The 19,362-nt window shown below is 34.3% G+C and overlaps 1 protein-coding gene across 6 annotated transcripts in view; it reads right to left on the reverse strand.

Moving 5' to 3' along the window:
* The window catches only part of VPS13A (vacuolar protein sorting 13 homolog A), a 226,450-nt gene that overhangs the window by 26,789 nt on the left and 180,299 nt on the right, over nt 1-19,362 (reverse strand). For 3 of the 6 annotated variants that reach the window (XM_064361629.1, XM_064361630.1, XM_064361634.1), the window contains 3 exons: nt 19,134-19,179; nt 18,904-19,027; nt 12,062-12,173 (listed from right to left, as the gene is read on the reverse strand). In XM_064361629.1, coding sequence (XP_064217699.1) covers nt 12,062-12,173; nt 18,904-19,027; nt 19,134-19,179 — 282 coding nt within the window. The other 3 variants (XM_064361631.1, XM_064361633.1, XM_064361632.1) reach the window with 3 other exon arrangements.

The following is a 19,362-nucleotide window of genomic DNA, read 5'->3' on the forward strand; positions in this document are numbered from 1 at the left end:
ACAGCATGGTTCATTAAATATTTTAAGCCCACTGTTGAGACCTACCACTCAGAAAAGTATTACTGCTCATTGGCTATGCACCTAGTCATTCAAGAGGTCTGATGGAGATGTGAAAGATTAATGTCATTTTCATGCCTGCTAATACAACCATCCATTCTATGACACCCATGGATCAAACAGTAATTTCAACTTTCAAGCCTTATTATTTAAGAAATACATTTTGTAAGGCTATAGCTGCCATGGGGAGAGATTCTTCTGATGGATCTGGTCAAAGTAAATCGAACACTTATAAAAATGATTCACTATTCTAGATGCCATTAAAAACATCTGTGATTCACAAGAGGTAATCAGAATATCAATAGGAGTTTGAAAAATGTTGATTCCAATCCTCATGGATGACTTTGAGGGTTCAAGACTTCAGGAGAGGAAGTAATTGCAGATATGGTGCGAATAGTAAGGGGATTAGAAGTGGAACATGAAGTTGTAACTGAATTGTTACAATCTTATAAAACTTGAACAAATGAGAAATTGCTTCTCATGGATGAGCAAAGAAAATAGTTTCTTGAGATGAAATGTATTCTTGGGGAAGATTCTATGATTGTTTAAATTATAATAAAGAATTTATATTATTCCATAAAAATAACGGATAAAGCAGCAGCAGGGTTTGAGAGGATGGACTCCAATTTTGAAAGAAGTTCTATTGTGGGTAAAATGTTATCAAACAGCATCACATGGTACAGAGAAATCTTTCATGAAAGGAAGTCAATCAATATGGCAAACTTCATCTTAAGATATTACCAAAGCTACCCCAACCTTCAGCAATCGTCCTATCCCGATCAGTCAACAACCATCAACATCAGGCATGCAAAAAGAGGGACTCAATGAATGCTCAGATGATAGTCAGGATTTTTTTTTTAGCAATTATGTATTTTTAAATTAAGGTATATATATTGTCTTTAAAGACATATTATTGCATACTTACACTACAAACATAATTTTTATATGCACCAAAGAACAATTATATTCATGTGACTTGCGTTGTTGCCATATTCACTTTATTGTGGTGGTCTGGAACTGAACCTGCAATATCTCTGAGGTATGGCTGTACATACATCACCTTATTTGTTCTAATTGTAGCAACACCACCAAGACAGGTACTAAAATTATCTCTATTTTGCAACCTGGACACTGAGGTCAAATAAGCATAATAAAAAATAAATCTAGTAAATTAAAAAGGCTAGAATTGAACTCAGGTTTACTTGGCTCCAGAACCCAGGCCCTTAGCTACAGGGTTGGGCTGTATCTCAAAGTAATTATTTATTTATTTATATATATTTTATTTTTGAGATGGAGTCTCACTCTGTCACCAGGCTGGAGTGCAGTGACACAATCTTGGCTCACTGCAACCTCCACCTCCTGGGTTCAACTGATTCTCCTGCCTCAGCCTCCCAAGTAGCTGGGGCTACAGGCTTGTGCCACCACGCCCAGCTAATTTTTGTATTTTTAGTAGACAGGGTTTCACCATGTTGGCCAGGATGGTCTTGATCTCTTGACCCCTTGATCTGCCCACTTCGGCCTCCCAAAGTGCTGGGATTACAGGCTTGAGCCACCACGCCCGGCCAAAATAATTTTTATTAACAAAATGAGTTAGCACAGCAGAACTATATATATTCCAACAGACTCAGTGGGAGCTTATTTTAACACTTCATTGGTATATGGATTTAGATATCTCACAAACTGTATCATGTCTCTTGCAATGCTTCAAGCTCATGTTAATACCTAGGGATCATTATCTCTATGGAAGATGGGTCGTATCTTAGGTGTCTTCAATTCCTAATGTTCCTTAGAGCCTTGCATATAGCAGCTAAACACAAATAAGAATGAGACTGTGAAGATCTGGCATTACAGGGTTGGCCTCTAATGTGGAATGTGTTTTATGCCCCATCACCAGAACAATAAAGCTCACTACACCATGAGGAGCTCATGTGAGAGGAGCGGGAATTTTGAATACTCTCTTCAGGGCTGTAACTCTACTATCTACAAGTGTCTGAATACATAATGAAGAGAAGTTTGACAAAAACGTGTAGAACCAATGAATACATGGCATTCTTTTCTTTGTATTCATATAAACTATGCTACCAAATAAAGCCAGCAAAAATTCAAATATATATATATATATATATATATATATATATATATAGTCATATATTTTATTCTCTTGGCAACTTATTCCAGAAAGATTAACTTTATATGAAATGTTCAATCTCCCATATCTGTATTCCAACAGTGTATCTTCATAAAATCTCTAACTCAAACTACTTTAGACTTTAAGTATCACAGAAATGTCTAAATGTGTATTTCTTTAGAGTGCTTCTGTAGGCTTCTTTACAGTGATAGATTTGCACCAAAAAATTACCATTACAATTCATTAGCATCATCATTAGAAGTGACTAGGATATTAATTTCATTTGCATTTTAAACTAAAGATTCTTAACTGACAAAAACAAAACACCAAAAAACAGGGTGCTTCCTTTAATAGATGGCATTACATTTTGTTTTCAGATGAGTGAAAGAGGCCTCTAATCTAATTTGGCATGACAATTGTTTCATCTGGCAAGTGAAAGTATTCTTTCGCAGGATATTTGGCCAGTAAAAAATGGATTTTTCATAACATATACTAGTTTTCTAACTATGTTATTGTTACAGCATACACATACACAAACACAAATATTTCTGAATGAGCTTTTACTAAACTAACCTTATGCTGAGAATCTTTGTGTCTATCCAAGGTAACTAGGAAAGTTACTAGGTAGAGTTCTATCACATCAGTAGAGAAATCATGAGTTGAGTCCTGTATCAGAATTTAGCAACTTTAGCTTAATTAAGGGCTGAAGACCTTCTAGCTAATACTGTACTTTTAGCTGTACTGACAGATTTTTGGTTAAAAAGAGGGTAAGACTCAAATAGAACCTACCTGGGCTTCACATTTGAGGATTTCTTTTAATGTTATATTTAATTTTCTATTATAGTAGCATTTATTGTTTCTTAATATGTTTACAAATTTAAGAGATGCAATGATGACAAACTGAAAGATCTAGAAATCAAATTAGTCTAATTTAAGTTCCTGAATTTAAAAAAGAATTAGGCAAGGTGCAGTGGCTCATGCCTATAATCCCAGCTACTTGGGAGGCTGAGGTGGAAGCATCGCTTGAGCCTGAGTTCAAGGCTGCAGTGAGCTACGATTGCACCACTGCACTCTTGGGCGAGAGAATAAGACCTTGTCTCAACAACAAATAACAATGACAACAACAACAAAAAGAGAGGGGCGAGTGGTGGGGATGAATAAATTTTACACTTGAAAGAAAAAACCTGAATCTCCACAAAGTGGAATGATCACCACCAGAGGAAGACATAATTTATTTCAAAATCTTATTCAAAAAGTATTTTTATATAATACTGGAAGGTTCTAAGTGGGGTTAGTTACTCTACTCTATTTTGGACTCTACTGGTCCAAAATAAAGTTAGTGGTACACACTATTAAATGTTCAATATTTGGGATTTTGAAAATAATGTGACAAAGTCTCTCCAAGAGATTCCCTGCTAAACTAGTTAAGATATGATAATTGTATCCACAAATCTATGGAAATCTTTTCCATGGTATCTGCTTTATTTGAGAGGCTAAGAATTCTAATTTGCCTGGATAACACAATTTGGCTCTCTTCAGTTTTCTCAGCCCATTCAGAAGCACCCTTCTGGAGAGGAAGAGTTACAAAATGAAGAGTGAAGTCCAATAACCTCTGACTCCTAGTTCTTGTCCACTTACTCAAATTTTCAAATGAAGCCAGGAAGTGTTCAGCACTACTCTGGTGATCTGACTGCTACAGTAAGCCCTTTCTTCCAGAGTGGTAGTAATTCTCCTCCTGAAGTAAAGGGAAAGACCACGTCGGCTGAAGGTAGTTATCTTCCAACTGCTATTAAGGCAGTGCTTGAAGCTAATTATAAACATCTGTAATTTCTTAAAGAAAAGAAATATACAAGACACAAAAACAGCCTCCCGTCTATAACAACTTACATGACGGCAGTAATGGTATCTCCGTAAAAGATTCAAGGACAACACAGATAAATTCAAAAACACCTGAAATGTTTAAGAACATACTATACTACACCCACAAGACGACAACTCAGCTGTCAACGTTCAGACACAATGAAGGACACAGGAATCACATACACACATATCCACGCACACACATTTTAAAAGATTTATTTACTTAAAGGGAAGAAATGTTTTTTAAAAAGTATAGAGTCATCAAAAGGTAGAAATGTTTAACGAAAAAGAGAAAAAGTTTCTATATCAGGTATAAAAATGAAAAGCCCAGAGCAATGGATCACATCTGAAATCCCAACACTTGGGAGGCTGAAGTGGTAGGATGGCTTGAGCTCAGGAGTTGACCAGCATGGGCAACATAGTAAGATACTGTCTCTACAAAAATTTAAAAAAATTAGCCTGGCATAGTGGTGCGTATCTGTAGTCCCAGCTACTTAGGAGGGTGAAGCAGGAGGATTGCCTGGGCCCAGAGTTGAGGGATGCAGTGAGCTTATTCAAGCCACTGCACTCCAACATGGGCAACAGAGTGAAACTCTGTCTAAAAAAAAAAAAGAGTTCTGCTGGCTCTTTATGTGCTCCATAAATAAAGATGAGGTTTCCCAATTGGGGATATTTCTATGAGTGGTATGCTTTTTTAATCTTTAGAAGTTAATAAGGCTAATTATAAAAATATGTAACAAAACATAAAATGGCAATTTATACTTTTGGGCTATAACCAGGTGAATAAAAATTTAAAAATAAATGGTGGGGAGACAGGAGCATACTTTAGTGTAGAAAATAATCTAGGGTAATTTTTGAAAAATTTCATCTCTTTATAAAATACTAAAGTTGTCAATTGAGAATCAATGTCAGCAAATGGATTCACAGGAGGTTTTTAGCTTTTTCCATGGAAATGCAGGTCTGTAAAATTTTTAATTCATAGAAATTCTGAGTTTTATTGAATATACTCAGAAAACCTTTGTAGACATAATGTAGTTAATGGGTTACTGACAAATAATAATTTATAGTAGAAAAATATAACATAGCCAGTTAAGACAAATTGAATATAGTTAGCTAAATCTCTAACTATCCTGATTATGTTTTTAAAAAGCAAAAATAATGCCTATAATATTTTCAGTGCTCACATAGTTGAGGATCTCTAAGATTCAGAAGAATGGCATAATACAATTCAGTAGAAATCTTCACAATTTCATTGCTTAAAACGTGTAAGCAATGAAGAAGATTCATGAAAGGCCAGTTTTATAACATTGTTAAACGTGTTTTAAAATTGATATTTGGAGGTACGTTGTTGCTATATATTGGTTGATATGGAATAATTGCTAAATAAATTTATACTTATTGAGAATGATACATATTCTGCCACATTAAAACAAACCAGACAATAAATCCCTATGAAAATCATAAATTATTCTAATTAGTTCTCTTAACACAGACCTATTTGAAATTATTTTACTTTCCTTTGATGCAGGACTTTCTATGTTTGTATAATGCCGGCTGTACTCACTGTATTTCATGAACTCACAAATTCATTCACTAATATTGATGATTAAATTAAGGATAAGCATTTTAATTGATCTCCATTTATTCCAAAGGCACTAGAATAAAACTGACATTTTTACATATCCATAATTATTATTGGAGCTAAATAATCTGTGTGTACAGTTAACATCACCTGATTTAGATCCATAAGACCCTTTACTATTTTGCAAGGAAATTAAAAAAATAAAAAGCTCAAGTTTGAATATGCAGTAGAAAATACTCAATAACAGTTGGGATGGTGGTTTCTGGTCCTTCTCCCATCACCATAGGAAAGCTGAATGCAAAATTTCATTATAAGACTTAAATCAGACAAAATAGTAGCTACTACATCAGTCATTTGTAATCCTGAGACACAGAAACAAGAGTATTTTTCATATTGAATATTGATGTCTTAGTCATAGGTATGCAATGGCTCCAGCTGTACATTTAAATAACATTAACTTAAAATCAACATTCAACACTTCATCAGTGATATGTGTTTTAAATAGTTTCAAAAGCTAAAATGTATAAAATTCAGATTTTAAATATAGAAATTAAAATTTGACTTCCTTTTTATAATATTGAAAGTTGGCAATATTATTCTGAATTTACATTTGTTTTATCTATATCCAATGTGAATACCAATTAATTTCATTTACAGGCTCAGATTATCTGTCCATGGTTATGAGTGTCCACAATTACAGAATTTTTACAAATTTTTCTTTTTGCCAGTTTTCAATGTGTTATTCAAGTGTCAGGTAGACACAAAGGAAAATAAAGAATCTTTAGGGTAATCACTCCTGTAGGGAAGAGAACCTTCCTTTCCATTTTCTATACACAAGCAATGATCATGCAGAAATCTGGAACATAAATAAAGTTAAAGCATATGGAAAGGTATGGTGTTACATAATTTTCAAACAGCTTTCTCACTAGATTTTCCTGTTAGATACCACCATTTTAAAAGTTCTAGTTAATTACAGAGCCACTGATAAACAAGAGTTCATCTTATTAAAACCCAAAATATAAATCCATTTTCTATAGATTTGATAAGAAATAAGAATATATTTTTGTCTAGATCCTCTATCTCCATCAAGCGAACAATGGTGTAAAACAAAAGAGCAATTCTGTCTTGAATTTTTCTCTAGTAAAAGCAAAAAAAAAAGTTTTTTTTTTTCAAAACTGGAACACATTAACACTTGTCCTCAAAGAGGCTTGAAAAGATAATTTTACTGTGGCAGAAAAACAAGGGCAATTATACTGGAAAAGAGCACATTTTATCTCCAAGGGCTAAAATCTGAAGAATGATGAAACTCTAAGACCACATGAATATTATTTAAAATCTTTTTACTGTTAAAGAGATTTTAAACAAATGTAATCCTACCTCAAATGGTAAGTCGCTGCTAAGATAACCAGAACCTTTTTTTTTCCAATAAATTCTTAAGGAATGAAAGGTTACGATCATCTTTATGAATCCCATATCATAGAATTAAGTGTCAAAGACCAAGCGCAGTAAACGTGGTAAATGTCTCGCCAACAAGTAGTTCCACAGTCTCTTTTACAAGGCCGTGTGCCTAGCAAAGGTGGAATCTAAGAAGCCAATGAAGAAACTTCCAGACTCTACCTTCCTTAGGTATACACAAAACACAAAAAAAAACAGGCAGTATTCTTTCTAGATTCTAGAAGAAGCAGTAAGTTTTGTCTGATTTTGGCCACGGGTGAGACAGCAGTGGGTGCACAACAAATACAAAGTCAGTTTCTGATACCAGTAGTGACTATTCTAATGATCACTATTTTTATTTACTTATTCTAAAAAGATAAAAATATTCCTGTGATGAAAGCAGTAATTGATTTTTTGATGTTTACATATAGGTAAGTTTGTTTTCAAACAAATAAACTTTACATACATGACCTTGATTTCTATTTAATTTGAAGGAATGCTGGATAGAAAGAAATTTCAAAAAAGCTGATTTTTTTTCAGCTTTTTTGGAGGTAATCTCAATATTTTCAAATTTAAAGTAGTCATTTTCAAAGAACATAGAGAATAATGATTTATAGAAATGAAACTTGATAAACCTAAGAATTAGATGGAACTCGGAAATCGTGCGCTGAATCAATTAAACCAAAAGTTCAACAAGTAGGCCAGCTACCTACTATAGAGCAGAAGCTCCCTATAAGCAGCATGACTAGCAGATGTCAAGATATATGTTCCTTTGTGGATCCAAAAGTACGGCAGTCATAGGATTAAACATTCTAACTACAAATAATCATTTACTTTTTAGAGAATTTTTAAAGTACATCTGATATCTAGAGAAACAGGACAGTATCATCTAAGTTGAAATTTTTTTAAAAAATCTTTATTAACAAGACATAAAATAGATTTACTAATGGATCTTTCAGAGATATATGTAATATTTTCCCTAATATTACACAGAAAAAAAAATATATATAGTTATGTTTACAACAGAAGCTTCCAAATATTCTGAATTCATAATAGAAATATAGTATATGCATATGCAAATTAATAAGTGAATATAATGACTATTAAAACCAACTTTTTTCATTGTTTCACAAAAAATATGTGAAACAAAACAATAAAAAGTAAAGCAAAGACATAAAAGAACAATGCTTTTTTTCATTCTCAGACTATAAATTATTTTACTATCTAAGCTTCCATGAGAGGCCATGGCTGTTTTTTAATAATAGTTCAATCTATATGATTTTGGGATAGAACAACAAATTCACACTGCTTCAGATTACATATGTTTATTATTATTAAAATAAACTTGACAAAAATATGCTTAAAATGATAAATATAAAACATTGAATGGCTATTACTACTTTCATCCTTTTTTTTTTACACAGTGGCATGACATTAAAGCCCAGAAAATTTACAGAGACCATTAAAAAAAGGCATTTTGCTAACAAATAAGAAGGTAATTTAAAATAAAATCAGTGAACATAAAAATTATATTTAAGTCTAACTTGAAATCTTAAAGACAAACTATGTAATACAAAGCTATAAAATGTATAAAAGCAAATCTATAATATGTTGGATATCCTACTTTGGATGTAAGATACATTTTTTTTCTGTGCTTAAATAGTACAATTATTTTGCTTTATGAAGATGTGTAGGAAAACATTTTAAAAGAAAATGTGTTTTACCTCCCTCTAAATGGGCATATGGGCATTATGGTATAAGTCATACAAAACATGTTAATGAAACATTCCAAGTGAAATGATAAAGAACACATGAATTTTAATAGTTTAGATCTGACTCATCATCATCATCATCATCATCATCACTACTGCTACTGTGAGTCACAATCCACTCCCTGTAGAATTGAATTTTCTGTAAGCATGGTAAAGGAAAGAAGAAGCACAAAGGTTAGTAAAATATGGCAAATTGCTTGAAAACATGTAAGATTATGAAATGTTCAAAGAGTCAGAATAATGTTAAAGCAGATTTTTCAGCTATGACTCAGGCTGCAATTATGGATATAATATTCCATAACTTAATAGACCTAAGACTCAACTCTACTAGTTGGTACAAACTCAATGTATAAATTGGTTTGATGATATCAATAAGGTATTCTGTAAACATATTAAAATTACCATTCTACTTCTCTAATAGGCAACTTTGACTAGTAGTAAACACTGCAATATGCTACTCTCTAGATAGAAAGGTGTGCAATAAAATATTTTAGATTTAATTATTATATAAATGTATATAATTTAGTGAATACACCTCTTTTAGAAAATAAGAAAATAACATGAGAAACATTTGCAAGTATCAAATATTTTAAGGCACCATCATTATATCACTTACATAAAATCTAGGCAGATAATGAGATGGATTTTAAATCCAGTTTATGTGTCATCTAATTATTTTCCACAGTACTGGTAATTTACATATTTTAAAGTATTTGGTAATAATACACTAGAGCTTTGATTAAAAATAACTCCACTATCATCATACCTGTAAGAAAAAAATGCTAACTGCAACATCCCAAGGTACTTGGTGAATTCCTACAAATATTCCAGCTAATACTGTATAAATGCTTGCTGTAAAACAAGTAATGGCCCACAAGGGCTGTGGATTTTTAGTCATTTAAATAGCTCTTTTAGTGATTAATGATCAGACTGGCCTATTAAAAAATAAATATATATCTTTAAAAGTACATAGTCAAAAGTCATGCTTTTACATCTCAAAGTTTAAAGCTTCAGAAAACAATGAGAAGGTATATACTTGTCACTGAAATCAAATTATCAACCATCAGAAATTATTGGTATCTCATGGCTTCCTTGTGGGTATTATAATGTGCTCACTTATAACAAGGATATATTCCTAAACTCTCCTTACCATCCTTACTTCGTACTATATTTGACTAGTAAAATGTTATATTAGTCTAGTAAAATGTTAGTAACTTGTTAATTGCATTCTAACGAGGGAAAGCAGGTATTGGGTAGAAATACGTTTTGACTGTATCAGCCACAGGTGACTTCTGCAAATTTTCTACCTTCCAAAGAACAATATACTGTCATTATAGAGACTGCACAGTATGTCCATTAGAGCACGACTTCGTAATAGATTACCAGTTCTATCCCAATACACAATTATTTTGATGCTTTAAAAACATTTTAACTACAGTATAAGATCACTTTACTAAATATTGCATATTAATTCTATGGTTAATTTTAATATATTAGAAGCCTCAGAGAAAGAGAAGTAGGTTTTATGCAATACTATGTGCTCTGCAATAGGTAAAATCCTGAAGTGTAAATCTTTACCCTGATCACATTATATACCACAGTATTTAAAATATCAAAGCTATAAAGGAAGCTTCATATTCCAATAGTTTATTGCTACCATGAATATGTGCAAGCCTACATAACATAATGATCCCTTGTTTGTTTTCAAACAAATGATTTAATTTAGTATTCCACCTCTAAACCACAGAAACATTACACTGGTATAGCTTATATATGACTACTAGTTACCTACAGCATAATCCAGGTTTTAAAAAGTCAAATTTACCAAGTAAGAAAGTTGTCTAAACAGATGAAATATTCTACCTTCAAAATGTCTATTGTTCCAGAAGCTTTTTCTTATTAAAAGATACTGGTTTGCCCTGTAATTCCAGCACTTTGGGAGGCCGAGGCGGGTGGATCATGAGGTCAAGAGATCAAGACCATCCCGGTCAACATGGTGAAACCCTGTCTCTACTAAAAATACAAAAAATTAGCTGGGCACGGTGGCGCGTGCCTGTAATCCCAGCTATTCAGGAGGCTGAGGCAGGAGAATTGCCTGAACCCAGGAGGCGGAGGTTGCGGTGAGCCAAGATCGCGCCATTGCACTCCAGCCTGGGTAACAAGAGCGAAACTCCGTCTCCAAAAAAAAAAAAAAAAAAAAAAAAAAAAACCGATACTGGTTTGCATGTGAACTGCTTATCAAATCCCACAAGTTTTATACAGACTATACTAGAATAAAGCAGGAAGAGGGTCATGGCCATTTAAGCATTTTCAAAGGCAGAGTACAATAATCCAAGGGTAATTCACAAGCACAGTGTTCCTGAGTTTTGTTTTTCCTTCTTCATGTATAATTGGATATAAGGATTATATCTGGTATAAAAGCTACCAGTGGTTTAATAACCCTGCAACAGAAATGCTTTAATTGGTTAAGTAAGTACCACCAATGACGAGGATATATAAGTACAAAGGCTTTCAACAAATCTAGCAAATCCAGTGCAGAACTAAGAACACCCTATTAAAAAAACAGATTCCTTAAAATTCCTATTAAAAGTTACCAATACAAAAGGTTTTCTCCATATTCAAAATACTGAAACAGCTGTACATAGTTTGTAAATTTTAAGACTAAAATCTACTGTTGGCTTTCACTTGCAAAGTCATGCATTAACTTTTCGTATCAAACTTTTTGATGCCTGTAAAAAAGAAAAAAAAATCTTATAGTAAATAAATGTACTTTAAAATCTAAGTAAATATAAGAAACTTATAAGTGGAATTAAGCAAAATAGAGAAAAGCCCATATAATTCAACATATGTTAAATGTCTACTTTAAAAACTTCTAACTTGCCGGGCGCGGTGGCTCAAGCCTGTAATCCCAGCACTTTGGGAGGCTGAGGCGGGTGGATCACGAGGTCAAGAGATCGAGACCATCCTGGTCAACATGGTGAAACCCTGTCTCTACTAAAAACACAAAAAATTAGCTGGGCATAGTGGCGCGTGCCTGTAATCCAAGATACTCAGGAGGCTGAGGCGGGAGAATTGCTTGAACCCAGTAGGCGGAGGTTGCGGTGAGCCAAGATTGCGCCATTGCACTCCAGCCTGGGTAACAAGAGCGAAACTCCGTCTCAAAAAAAAAAAAAAAAACTTCTAACTTGACTAATTTAATCTTCATTTATAAGACAGTTCTTAATTTACCTGTAACATTTGATTTCCAGTCCCATCCCTCAACCTGTAAGGTCTGATAACTCCATCTTCATTGAAGAACCGAGGAGGTCGCAGACTCTCCACTTCAGAAGTCTCTGTAGCTCTAGAGGAAAAAAACAACTTGATTTTAAAAGCTATTCAACAACTTGTAAACAAACTATAACATGCAATTACTAAAAAGAATCTCATTTCAGATTGAATAAAAATATTACATCACTTCTCTAAACTGTTTTTGTAACACAAATAGTGTAAGTTCTCTAGAAAAATACAGAACTATAAAGAAGTTTGTTAATAGTCTCTTGAACTTTCTTTGTGATAAGAATCACAGTATTAGCAATTGTTGCTTTTTCTTTTCCTATTACATCATCTAGTTTCTTTAGTATAATGCTAGAAACAAAAGGGGATTGCAAGCATCCTTGTCTCATTCCTGACTACAGGGAAATCTTCTAAGAGTTCTCTGTGAAGTAAAGATATAAGCAACTTTTTTTTAAAGCACCCCTTATCAAGTCAAGAAAGTTCATTATTTTTAGTTTACTAATAGTTCTTTCGTTGTTAAGGTTTCTGAAAATCTTAAATAGGCAATGAATTTTAAATAAGAATTTCTTTTCTGGCATTTTTGTAATCACATGGTGTATTTTCCTTAATCTATTGATGTTATAAATCACATTGCACAGTTTAATAACGTTCAAATACTCTCACAGTCCTCCTGGGCTCAACGTGTTATTATTGTAAACACATACCCCAATCCTGGGCAACACACCCACCTCTACAAAGAATAAAAAACTAGCCAGACATGGTGGTATGCACCACAAGTCCCGGACACTCAGGAGGCTGAGGTGGTAGGATAGTTTAAGCCCCATGCTACTGTACTCCAACCAGAGTGATAGAGCGAGACCCTGTCTAAAAAGAAACAAAAAAAACAAAAAACACATACCACATACTGCTAAATTGTGTATGGGAGTATTATATTTAACATTTTTGCCTGTATGGACGTAAGTGAAAATGTTTCATCTGTTTGTTCACTCAACAAATATCACATACTCAACAATTTTTTTTTTTTTTTGAGATGAAGTCTCTGTTGTCCAGGCTGGAGTGCAGTGGCACAATCTCAGCTCACTGCAACCTCCGCGTCCTGAGTTCATGCGAGTCTCCTGCCTCAGTCACCCGAGTAGCTGGGTTACAGGTGCCTGCCACTGCGCCTGGCTAATTTTTGTATTTTTAGCAGAGATGGGGTTTCACCATGTTGGTCAGGTTGGTCTTGAACTCCTGACCCCATGGTCCACCTACCTTAGCCTCCCAAAGTGCTGGAATAACAGGTGTAAGCCACTGTGCCCGGTCAACAAATATTTATTAAGAGATCCCCAGCCCCTGAGACTTGAACCAGTACTGGTCCATGGCCTATTAGGAACTGAGCCACACAGCAGGAGGTGAACAGTGGGTGAGCAAGCAACACCACCTGAGCTCCACCCCGTCAGATCAGCAGCAGCAATAGATTCTCACAAGAATGTGAACCCTATTGCCATGTGAGGGATCTAGGTTACACACTCCTCCATGAGAATCTGACTAATGCCTGATGATCTGAGGCGGAACAGTTTCATCCTGAAACTATCCCTCCTGTCTGGTCTGTGGAAAAATTGTCTTCCACAAAACTGGACCCTGAGTCCAAAAAGGCTGGGGACCACTAACATAATATATACACATGCATGTGCATATATGTATGAATTAATTCTCCAATTAAAAACAGAATAGACAGAAAATATGATCTAACAATATACTACCCACAGGATACTTGGTTTAGAGTGCAAGACACAAACTGGTTGCAACTAAAAATAAAAAGATATATGCAATGTTAACAGTAACTAAAAGAAGGCTAGAGTGGCTATGCTAATGTCAGAAAAAAGCCTTAAAAAATTCTTATTCGACACAAAGAAAGGCATTTTATAAAGGAAAAAGGGTCAATCCATCAAAGAGATAAAAAATTACAAACATATAAGCAATTAACAAAAGACCCCCAAATACACAAAATAAAAATTAACAGAATTTAAAAGACAAAAAGGCAATACCACCATAATAGTTGAGGATTTCAGCACCCTACTTTCAAAAATGGATACCAACTAGATGAAAAGTCAGCAAAGAAAAACAGGACTTGAACAAAACTATAATCAAACTAGACCTAACAGACGTCTCTAGAACATTCAAACCAACACCAGAATACACACTCTTCTCAAGTGGAACGAAACATTATTCAGGATTAGGTATGTATTAGGTCATAAAACATGTCTCAATAATGTAAAATTACTGATTGCTTCTTGGCCTTTTGGCTAAGATTGAATGTACATTATAAAACTACTGAAAACAGTCTAGGTGTGGTAGTTCATGCCTGTAATCCCAGCACTTTGGGAGGCCAAGGTGGGCAGATCACTTGAGGTCAGGAGTTCAAGACCAGCCTAACCAAGATGGCAAAACCCAGTCTCTACTAAAAATACAAAAAATTAGCTGGGCATGGTGGTGCTTGCCTGTTAATCCCAGCTACTCAAGAGGCTGAGGCAGGAGAATTGCCTGAACCCAGGAGGCAGAGGTTGTGGTGAGCCGAGGTCGCGCCATTGCACTCCAGCCTGGGTAACAAGAGCGAAACTCCGTCTAAAAAAAAAAAAAAAAAATGCTGGTTATGGTGGTGCGCGCCTGTAATCCAGGCTACTCAGGAGAATCGATTGAACCTGGGAGGCAAAGGTTGCAGTAAGCCAAAAGCAAGCCACTGCACTCCAGCCTGGGAGACAGAGTGAGAGTCCATCTCAAAAAAAAAAAAGTACTGAAAATACACAAGTATGCTATTTGACCACATGGGATAAAATTAGAAATGCGTAAATAAGAGAAATTTAAGAAATTTAAAAGTGTGTGGAAATTAAAACACAGAAGCATAAATAACAAAATGTTAAAGAAAAAAAAATCACAAGAAAAATTCACTACTTTGAAACAAAAGCAAAAATACAAAATGACAGTGCTCAGAGGGAAATTTATAGATGTGAATGTCTACATTAAAAAAGAAGGTCTGAAATCAATAACTTCACAATTTGAGAAAGTATTACAAACTATAAAATATTACTGAAAGCAATTCAAGAAGACCTAAATAAATGGAAAGACATTGCATTTTCATGCATTAAAAAATAATAGTGTTAAGATGGTTACACTCCCCAAATTTCTGCATCAAAATCCCAGCTACCTTTTTTGCAGAAATTGACAAACTGACCCTAAAATTTTTTAGGTAACTTAATGACCACTTCTTTTTAGTCTCTTTTTTTGGGTCTTCCTCATTTCCCCAACTTCTAAGGGTTGGTGTGCCTGAAAGCCAAGTCCTTGGACCTCTTTTTCCTCTTTTCAGTCTCATTCCCTTGGTGATCTCACCCAATCTCAATGTTTCAAATACCTTATTATAGGCTCACAAATCTTGAATTTTTACTTCTGAATTGGACCTTTTTCTTGTACTTCAAACTCCTCTACTCAACAATAACTTAATGTCTCTATATGGATGTCTATGAGATATTTTAACCTTAATACATTCAAATGGCAATACCCTCTTTCCCTAAAAAGAATGAGAACCTCACCCTTCCAGTGGTACACATAAAAACTTTAGAATTATTCTTCATGATTCTTTTTTTTTCATGATTCTCTTTCATATCCTGCATCCGATTTATCAACTAATCCTATTGCCACTACCTTTAAAATACATGCAGAACATACCTCTAATACTGAACTAGTCACCTCACTATTATCACTCACCTGGATCACTGCAAAAGCCTTTTTAAGTGTTGTTTCTGCCCTAATCCCCTGTGGTTAGGCCTCAATGCAGCAGCCAGCTCACATCATTTCTCTGGCTCAAAACCTTTCAATGGCCTCTCATCTTAAGCAAAAGCCTAAGTCCTTACAGTGGCTTGCCAAGTCCTATGTGATCTGATCCCTTGTACGTTCCCCATTTTTGAACATCTTTTTCATCTTTCCCCATTCCTCACTCTACTCCAGGCACCCTAGTCTTGCTGTTTCTCAAAGAGGCCAAGCACGTTCCTGCACCTGGGCGTTTTAACTGCTGTTCCTGCTGCCCGGGACATTCTTCTCACATGGCTCATCCTTTACTTCTTTCAGGTCTCTCCTCAAATATAACTTATGAGTTAAGCATCCCTGATCACTGTATACATAAAATAGCAACCCTCCTCCCTACCATTTTGGATCTCCTTACCCCCTTTAATCTGCTTTATTTTTCTTCATGGCATTTTTCACCATTTAGCATATCATATATTTATCAGTTACTTATTTTTGTCTATTACTCTCCCACTAGAACGTAAGCTGTATGAACACAGGACCACTGCCAATTGTGTTCACTGCTGGTCCCTCAAGTGATTAGAAAGGTGTCTAGATCATAGACAATGAGCCCTAAAATGTGCTGAATCATTATTTACATTTGTATTAGGCAGCTTGATAAATGTATTCAAATAATCTATTTACTTACTTTTATTCTGTCTTCCTGATCTATCAATTATTATGAAAAATATTAAGTTCTTCCACCATTATTGTACAATTAAAAAGTTCTTACAGTTTTGTCAAGTTGTACTTTTAAACATTAAGGCTATTTTATGAACTGAGTAGAAGTTTGAAATTGTTACTATCTTCCTACTTAGTAGTTTCTTTTATCATTACCTAATTACCTTATTTATCTCAAATGATGCTTTTATTGCCTTAATGTCTGTTTCATCTAATATTAGTAAGTACATCTTCTTCATAAATATGACATTAGAATGCTTAATGCCAATCATTATCTCCCCAAATTGCATTTTATTATTTAATAATTTGTTTCCAATTTTGCTTTCATGTAGCTCAATTAGATTTATCCAATTTATATTTTTATCTTTGAATCTTGTAACCCATTCTTCCTTTTATTTTCAATGTCCTTCTTCACAAGTACATCCTTTAATAGTTCTTAGTCTTTATTATTTTTTCTAAAAATGTTTCATTGTGCCCTCAATCCCTAAAGGTAACATAGCTGGGTACAGAAATATAATTTTAGATAAATGGAAGGTAATTCTAGTAGTTTTTGGCAGAAGCCTTCATGTTTCAAATTTCTTATGTTTCATTGACTTTTGAGCTTCTCTGACGACTACCACTCAACACATTATATTTATGAAACTGAAGTTACAGGTAGAAGAGACTGATTCTTTTCTCCCCATCTTAATTCTAAATGCCAAAAACATTCAATTATGGTAACTAGTATGAAATTCTGGCTTAAGAGGAATAGCTCAAATGATGACAATACATATCCCTATAGAGCAGAAAGCAAGAGAAAATACAAAGGAAAAAGATTAGGAAGATAGCCACCCACCTAACTTTCTAAGATAGGTCTCATTAACATTAATTTTATCATCTGTTGTTATGTGTTACAAATTTCTAGGACAGAGGTAACAATAATGAAACTACTAAATTTCAGCCCTACACTAAATTTAATTTGGAGGCAAAAAGAATGTATATTAAAATTACCTGCATAAAGGAAGAGAAAGGGAATGTATATATACTATTACCGACTTTCCCCATAGTTCTGCTTTCCACAGTGTCAGTTATCCACTGTCAGCTGTGGTCCAAAAACATTAAATGGAAAATTCCAGAAATAAACAATCTCTAAGTTTTAAATTGCATGCTGTTCTGAGTAGTGTGATAAAATCTCTTGCCACCCTGCTTTGTCCTTCCTGGGATGTGAATCATCCCTCTGTCCAGCATATCCATGCTTTATTCATCACCAGTCCATTAGAGATGTGGTAGCTGACTCAATTATCAGACTGACTGTTGCAGTATCACAGTGCTTGTGTTCAAGTAATGCTTATTTTACTTTTAACAGTATATTGTTATAATTGTCTTATTTTATTATTATTGTTAATCTCTTACTGTGCCTAATTTAAACTTTATCATGGGTATGTATGTATAGGAGAAAACACAAATATATGGAGTTTGGTACTGTCCAAGGTTTCACGCATCCACTGCAGATCTCTGCAGATCAAGAGGGACTACTATAACAAATTACAACAAAATAAGATAATAAAGGAAGGGTGAAGACAACTGAGTTTGAACCAAGAAATACAAAATGCTATTCTTCATTTCATAAAAAAGATACAGATTATATTTGCTAATTTTATAACTGATATACAGCATTAATGTATTTAAACTAGAATAACTGAAAAGCTTGCTTAACTTGCCAAACTGCTCCTGCAAACCTACTGAGAATGAACAAAAAATAAAGAGGAACTCCATAAAGTTGAAACAATACAATGGCAGCAACTTAAAAAATATTAAAAAGAATTAGGAAGATAGTATGCAAGCTGCCATATTGCAGTATTTATAATTGGTATGGTTTGAATGTGTCCCCCCAAGAGCATGTGCTGAAAACTTTATCCCCAGCCAGGAGGTGGGGCCTAATTAGAGGTAATTAGGCCATGAGGATCTGACCCCATGAATGGATTAATAAATACTGTTACTGTGGGAGTGGGTTCCTTATAAAAGGGTGACTTTGGTTCCCCTTTTTCTTCTCTTGCCCTCACCTGGTCCTTCTGCCATGGGATGACATAGCAAAAAGGCCCTAGCCAGATGTGGCCTGTCAATCTTGGACTTTTTAACATCCAGAACTGTGAGCCAATAAATTTCTGTTCATTATAAATTACCTAGTCTGTGGTATTATGTGATATGTTATAGCAGCACAAAACAAAGACAATAACCAAATGTCTTAAGTCAAAGAGCAGATACATTTCGTTTCTCATGGCTTAGGCATTTTACTCATATCTTACCATCAAAGGATTTACCTTTTTATTCCCTGAAATGTACTGCTAGCCATGTCTATGATGCCTCCAGTTGGCCTTGCTACTGCTCCCACTAAACCCTTCCCAACACCTTTAAAGAAACCAGCTGCTCCTTCTTTTTGAGCTCCTAGAAAGAAAAAAGAATTTTTGACAATTGCAACCATGAATGAAAATAGAATCAACTTATGAAAGACTTGGTAATATATATAATGCAAAGGAACTACTATACTTGCCTTTGATTGGTTTTGTAACAATTCCTGTTATGCCACTGACAAATCCCTAGAAGGAAAACACAATTGAAAACTTACAATACTTTTTATGATGGCTAGAAGAACCAAGTTTGGCTTATACAAAAAATACAGAGTTCTGCTTTTTATATATCATAAGAATTAACGTATCTCCTAAGTATTTTATTTAAACAGAATGCTTTTGGAGGCTACTGACATGTTTTATATGCTACCA

The sequence above is a fragment of the Aotus nancymaae genome, unplaced genomic scaffold (assembly GCF_030222135.1).
Source record: "Aotus nancymaae isolate 86718 unplaced genomic scaffold, 86718_ANA_hifiasm-v0.15.2.pri h1tg000041l, whole genome shotgun sequence".
Taxonomy (NCBI): Eukaryota; Metazoa; Chordata; class Mammalia; order Primates; family Aotidae; genus Aotus; species Aotus nancymaae.